The 7371-nt window shown below is 36.6% G+C and overlaps 2 protein-coding genes across 5 annotated transcripts in view; one reads left to right on the plus strand and one right to left on the minus strand.

Moving 5' to 3' along the window:
• The window catches only part of btbd10a (BTB (POZ) domain containing 10a), a 13809-nt gene extending 9221 nt beyond the window's left edge, over positions 1-4588 (plus strand). For 3 of the 4 annotated variants that reach the window (XM_016259334.1, XM_016259343.1, XM_016259330.1), the window contains 4 exons: positions 1267-1387; positions 1731-1928; positions 2318-2428; positions 3681-4588. In XM_016259334.1, coding sequence (XP_016114820.1) covers positions 1267-1387; positions 1731-1928; positions 2318-2428; positions 3681-3994 — 744 coding nt within the window. In that variant the 3' untranslated portion in view covers positions 3995-4588. Of the gene's footprint in view, positions 1-1266; positions 1388-1730; positions 2000-2317; positions 2429-3680 lie in introns of all 4 variants that reach the window. The other variant, XM_016259351.1, reaches the window with a different exon arrangement.
• A 1497-nt stretch (positions 4589-6085) lies between these two features.
• The window catches only part of bmal1a (basic helix-loop-helix ARNT like 1a), a 7373-nt gene continuing 6087 nt past the window's right edge, over positions 6086-7371 (minus strand). The window contains exons 8-9 of the mRNA XM_016259363.1: positions 6774-6867; positions 6086-6690 (exon numbers count right to left, since the gene is read on the minus strand). Coding sequence (XP_016114849.1) covers positions 6533-6690; positions 6774-6867 — 252 coding nt within the window. The 3' untranslated portion in view covers positions 6086-6532. The remainder of the gene's footprint in view (positions 6691-6773; positions 6868-7371) is intronic.

Raw genomic sequence — 7371 nt, forward strand, 5'->3', positions numbered from 1 at the left:
TCTATATATCTATCTATATATATATATATATATATATATATATATATATATATATATATATGTTATATACACTAGTCAACATTGAAGTGGATCAAAACCTTTCATCAAAGTTATCCTAAAACCTAAAACTAAAATGTGTTCTTGTCTTAGGACAACTTTGATGTACTTTTTGGATCCACTTCAAATGTTGACTACTATATATAAATATATAAGCCATCAGTGTACACAAGCAATAAATGTTAATGCAATAAATAAAACTCTGCAACATTTTATGAAGTTGCAGCTAGAGGTTTTAACTTTCTCATTAATCAAATAAATTTCAAATATCTATTTACTTTATTTTCTCAAAAAACAGAAACATTTTCTCAAAAAATATTTAGCAGCCAGCTGTTTTTAACATCAAAAACAAGTTGTTTTTTTTCTTGAGCAGCAAATCAGCGTGCTGCTTCTCATCGGCGCCAATAGCCTCGTGGTTAGTGCATTGACATATAGTGCAGCTGCGCTCACGGTGACTAGTTCAATTCCCGTCTCGAGGTCCATTGCCGCTCCCATCTGTCCTCCCATTAATTTTCGGTGGTCTCTGTACTGTCCTATCTCAATAAAAACCACAAAAATAACTTTAAAAAAAAGAATAAAATAAAACAACTTAATTCTTCTCAGCAATAATGCATTGTCTTAATAGCTAAAATAAATGTTAAAGAAAAAATATTTTGCATTTTAAAAAGACTACCCCCAAAACAAATATTTGATAGTACAAATATAATAGTACAAATATAAATGTGTACTATGAAAAATAGATGCATATTTATATTTAAAAATAAATACATTTAGTATACAACGGTGTAATCTGAGAAAATTGATTGAATGGATTTTATGTGGATGTCATGGCCAGCTTTATTTGGACTACCTTGCCATTCATTACAAACCCATCTTCGAGGCACTGAAAGAGTTAAGCTTCTACCGTGAGGCTTAGCTCAGTGGAAAAATCAGGACAGCACTACAGAAATAACAGCCATATTGAACCCTTCTCTTTTTTTTCTCCGTGAAGTGTTTTGTTGAGCGTCTTCATGCTGTCCGTATGCTGAGCTCTTTCCACGTTTGGCTGGCTTTAAATGGATCAGTGCGTGTGAAGAGTGGGGAAAACAGGGGGGTGTGTGTGTGTGTCTATCTGGCATCGGAGCCATTTGCTTCTCTTTGGAATAAGTGCTGCTTCAGTAATGGCTGCCTGTTTGTTTTTCCTCTGCGTCTCTCCCTTTTAACCGGCAGGATTACTACAAATCAGGGATAATCCGCTGCCCTGATGGGATATCCATCCCGGAGCTGAGAGAGGCATGTGACTACCTTTGCATCGCCTTCGACTACAGCACCATCAAATGCAGAGACCTCAGTGAGTATTCATTAACATGACAAATGCACTAAACAGATTTGTCTTTTTGTACCGGAATATGCTCTGATTGTCACCGCAATGGTGGAACTGAACGGTATTCCGAGCATTACGGATGTCTGAGGATGGCAGATACGAGAGAGCAGAAGTAGGTCAGTGCCGTATCCGGTGTGATTGTCAGATATGGGTCACTGGATGCTGATAGCATTGTTAGCGTTCACATTATTGCTTTTTTTAATTGAAAGAATCATGCATGTGTCATGATATGGCCGGATTGAATCAGTAAGTCAGCCGCTGAATCGTAATGAGCTGATTTGAATAACGCTCTGGAACTTGTCTTCTGCAGGTGCACTCATGCATGAGCTGTCTAATGATGGCGCCCGGCGGCAGTTTGAGTGCTATCTGGAGGAGATGGTGCTGCCTCTGATGGTGGCCAGCGCTCAGAGCGGAGAGAGGGAGTGTCATGTGGTGGTGCTGACTGACGACGACGTGGTGGACTGGGATGAGGAGTATCCACCGCAGATGGGAGAGGAATACTCACAGAGTCAGTTCACTTCACCTGCACCTCAGTTACACACTGATGTCTGTGTCAATCACAGTGCTACTGCATTATGGGTAATTTCTCAGGGGATTTATGAGAATTGATTGTGGTCATTAGTGGTGTGTGCATGTGGTTTTTGAACACCTTTGGCCCTTATAGCTACGAACATTGAATGAAACCTTAAATTGTGCAGCTTGTTGTGTGCTGTTTTGATTTTGACCTTGTAGATGATAAAATGGGTAGCAACCACATAGCAATACACTAACATAAGCCAGATTTTTGTTTTTAGGCAGAAAAGACAGGATAAAGCAAAGATCAGTGTATGTTTGTAAGGAATGTGTTTGTCATTTTTGCTCTCAAGTTCATAATGGTTTTGTTTTTGTGTCCTGCAGTTATATATAGCACAAAACTATACCGTTTCTTCAAATACATTGAGAACCGAGACGTCGCCAAGTCTGTTTTGAAGGAGAGAGGACTGAAGAAGATTCGATTAGGCATTGAAGGTAAGACACAGAATAACAGGATGGGGAAAATGGGTTTCACTTGGCTGTTTTCAGAAATTAAATTAGCTCATTTACACATTTAAAAGGATAATCAAATCATAATTTCACCCATATGTCGTTCTATAATAGAAGATAGTTGGAAGATTGTTGGTAACCAAACAGCTTAGTTCCCATTTGCCAAAAAAATACAGTGGAAGTCAATGGAAACCCAAACTGTTTGGTTACTAACATTCTACAAAATATCTTCAATATAATAATTTGCAATAATAAAAATGGTAGAATTAAAATAAAGAATTAATAGTTTGCATAAAAAAAAAAATATATATATATTATATAATAATAAAAGTTTGTTAAATAAATGTTATATATACTTTTATAAACTTAATATTGACACAGTGTATGACTGTTACATTAAAAAAAAATATACATGTAAATATACATATGTGACCCTGGACCACAAAACCTGTCATAGGGGTAAATTTTTCGAAATTGAGATGTATACATCATCTGAAAGCTGAATAAATAATCTTTCCATTGATCTATGGTTTGTTAGAATAGGACAATATTTGGCCGAAATACAACTATTTGAAAATCTGGAATCTGAGGGTGCAAAAAAATCTAAATATTGAGAAAATTGCCTTTAAAGTTGGCCAAATGAAGTCCTTAGCAATGCATATTACTAATCAAAAATTACGTTTTGATATATTTACTGTAGGAAATTTACAAAATATCTTCATGGAACATTACTAACTTTACTTAATATCCTAATCATTTTTGGCATAAAAGAAAAATAGATAATTTTGACCCATACAATGATTTTTTTTTAGCTATTGCTACAAATATACCCCAGCGACTTAAGACTGCTTTTGTGGTCCAGGGTCACATATACATTTATTTTAAAATACACAGAACTTTTATTTAATAACTTTTAAAATTTAAAATTGACACTTTGTATTACAGTGTTATCTGAGAAAAAAAAAAATTATGTGCACATACATGCATGCACATTTAACATTTTTAAATGGACACTTTGTGTATGAAAAAAAAATACACTGGAAGTCAATGGGAACCAAAACAGTTTGGTTACCAACATTCTTCAAAATATCTCCTATTATGTTCCACAAGAAAATCATACATGTTTGGAATGTCACAAATGTGAATAAATGATGACAAAAACAACATTTTCCACTTTTGGTTGAACTATCCCTTTAATTAGCATTCCTGCTAATGCTGTGCCTGTGTTTGCACCTAGGTTACCCAACCTACAAAGAGAAAGTAAAGAAGCGGCCCGGTGGGCGTCCTGAGGTCATTTACAACTACGTCCAGCGGCCCTTCATCCGCATGTCCTGGGAGAAAGAGGAAGGCAAAAGCCGACACGTGGACTTCCAGTGCGTGAAAAGCAAGTCCATCACCAACCTGGCCGCAGCTGCCGCAGACATCCCTCAAGATCAGCTGGTGGTGATGCACCCCGGGCCTCAGGTGGACGAACTAGACATCCTCCCCAACCACCCTCAGCCCAGCCACCATTACGATCCTGATCCCGACGCCTCATCCCCGGCCATCTGACCCTCACACACACCCACCCACCCACACACACACACCCACCCACCCACACACACACACAACGTCACCACTGGAGCACTGCAGAGAGAGGCCAGCCAAGTCCCGCTGCCAAGACCGCATTGCCTTTCAAGTCCTCTCCTGCCTTAAGAGTCTCAAAGACGATCGCTGCGGTAGCACATGACCTTTGGACACTTTGCCTTTCTTTCCCTCATAGAACTCAACCAAAGGAGGTTTTTGTATTTAATTAGACACTCAAAGTCGATAATCACTCCTTTGATTAGTATCTGAAGAGATTGTACTATGTTTTGGTGCTGTGTAGCTACTGCTGTTTAACTTGGCAATAAAATGGAGCACAATCCACTGGAGCACCCTGCGATGAAATGAGAATCCCATCTGGTTTTGTCACGTGGACGGGGCGTAACGGAGCACCTGTGGAGCTTCACTGTGCATGGCCTCTGAACGAGTACTGAAGTGATGTCACATGTTTATTGTACCGTACAATTCATTTTGTTGTTATTTGTAGCTGCAGTGAGGTTCATCAGGAGAGACGTTCCTCTTGCTCGAGGAATGTTATTTTAATAAACACGATCAAATCAGCATGCTTGGTTTATTAGATTTGATTCTAAATATAGAAATGACTATATTCATGTTTTTGTAGAATTTTATAGGTAGATCCCAGGAAGATGTATCATTTAAATTTCACACAAAACAAAAATAAAAGAAATTTTGCACAGAGAAAGTTAAGACTATTTTAATATGCTTTTTTGTAACAATTGAAGGGATGGATTTAATCAAAAATATCTTAATTTGTGTTCCGGAACGGAGGGCTTACGTGTTTAGAACAACATGAGGGCGAGTAATTGAGAATTTTTATTTTTGGGTGAACTATCCGTTTAAGCACATTTCCCTGACATCATTGAATTGTCATGAAAATGTTGATGCAAAAATTAAATAAGATTTTTTTTTTTAAGTGAAAAATGTATTAATGTACATAAACATCTATATACATCACAGTTCAAAAAGTTTGTGGATAAGATTGTTCTGTAAAAAGGTCTGTTATACTCGTCAAAGCTATATTTCTTTGATGAAAACTATTAAACTAAATATTACAATTTAAAATAACTTAGAAATAAATTACATTAAAATACCAGTGATGGAAAAGCTGAATTTTCAGCAGCGTTACTCCAGTCTTCAGTGTCATATGCTCCTTTAGAAATTATTTTAATATGTTGATTTGCTGCTCAAGGAACATATTTGCTATTCACCTTTAAAAAAAAGATTCCATCACACTTTGTCACTCGAATTAAACTACGCTTATAAAATGTTTTTGACCTACAAAATAATTCACAATGGTGTTAATTGATTTTTCAGAACTCAGTTGTCAAGCTAGTCTCCTTCCCCTGACAACACACTTCATTTCCTCAAAGATCTTACCACTGGATGGCAACATAGAACAAAAATATCTCAGCCACGGACCAATCAAAAGCCAGGGAAAGAGACCAAGCTGAAGCAGGCATGAGAACAGCTCCATGAGGAAACATCTCTAGCAATTCTCCAAAAGACTTTGATAATCTGTGGCAGCCAGCATATCTATTATTCATCAAGGGAAAAAACTAATCAATAACACAAAAACGAAAAAAAAAAAAAACATTCTGAAGACAATATTTTTATTTTATTTTAAAAATATCCACTGCTGATACGTTACACTTTTACCATATATATTTTGCATAAAGAAATCTTACATAATAGAATTACAATATTAGTTACAATCTGCATATAGAATATTTAACATTTCAACAACTTTTGTACCACTGGATGGCAACATAGAACAAAAATATCTCAGCCACGGACCAATCAAAAGCCAGGGAAAGAGACCAAGCTGAAGCAGGCATGAGAACAGCTCCATGAGGAAACATCTCTAGCAATTCTCCAAAAGACTTTGATAATCTGTGGCAGCCAGCATATCTATTATTCATCAAGGGAAAAAACTAATCAATAACACAAAAACGAAAAAAAAAAAAAAAACATTCTGAAGACAATATTTTTATTTTATTTTAAAAATATCCACTGCTGATACGTTACACTTTTACCATATATATATTTTGCATAAAGAAATCTTACATAATAGAATTACAATATTAGTTACAATCTGCATATAGAATATTTAACATTTCAACAACTTTTGTAGTGTAAAAACATTAAAACACAAACAAAACGGTATATATATTTATATATGTATAGAAAGATATCCATCTTTGCTGATGGGTCGGCCGGTATCTACAGAGAAACAGGCAGATCGTGAAAAGTCGTGTGAGAATCGTGGAAAAAGCACAGATCTCCGTTGAACAAGAGGCGGTTGGAAAGAAGTATGCAGCTCAACCATTGATTCTGTGTGCTTTGAGTAGGAGGTCCCGTATCTAACAGCCACAGCGCGTTAGCCTCCGCACACCGCTGCGGTGCACTTCCTGTCCAGGAGCCCCTGCGGTTAGACCTGTTTAGCCTTGGACCCAGTGAGCATCCTGGTGGGAGTCTGCTGTGGTTTCACAAAGGCCAGGGAAGGTCGCTGAAATCCACAGGACCGCCGAGGCCAGCGTCAGCTTCTAGGAGGCTCATGATGACGGCCATGGCTGCCTCGTCGTTACTGGGGCTGCTGGATCCGGGCTCTTCCATGATGTCAATACTGAGATGGGAGTTGTCACCTGCAGGCGGAGAATCGCTTAGTGTATTCGCTTGAGAATATTACATGTGATTGACTGAAGTGAGATTGATTCAGTGTACTCACTCATTAATGAGTTATTTGAATAGGGGTATCCTATCGAATCGGGTCCAGACAAAATTCCTGCTGAAGGCAGATCTGGAGTTCCACCATTTTGAATCTAAAAGATAAAAAAAATGTTACAGAAGAACAAAACTGTAACGTAAAAGAATCAAAAGAAACAAGACACTATTTTGTTTTATGCACCGGTCAATTTTTAGATTTGGGGCTATTGGTTTTTTCATAATATACTGTTTCTGATTAATTCAGGAAAACATTCGAAAAATACATATTTAAATGTTTATTTTATTACACTATTTACTTCTGTGTGTATTTTAAGAAAATGGCCTTTAAAATCACGTATATGTAAATACGTACAAATAAATAACTTTACAGTTTTATTCTACAGAGGGATTTGCTGCCATATTTTATATACAGCATTATATAAAATTGTATTCCTAGAAACGTTAAAACTGCGTTGACAGTATTTTACGATTTATGGACAGTATTTTACGATTAATGGAGTGAAGACATCCAAACTACCCTCATGTAAAAAAAAAAAAAAAAAAAAAAGATTTCTGATTAGTTAGTTTTGGGTTTTTTTTTTGGAAATGTTTGAAAATTA

This window comes from Sinocyclocheilus grahami, unplaced genomic scaffold, assembly GCF_001515645.1.
Source record: "Sinocyclocheilus grahami isolate Dianchi unplaced genomic scaffold, SAMN03320097.WGS_v1.1 scaffold30.1, whole genome shotgun sequence".
Taxonomy (NCBI): Eukaryota; Metazoa; Chordata; class Actinopteri; order Cypriniformes; family Cyprinidae; genus Sinocyclocheilus; species Sinocyclocheilus grahami.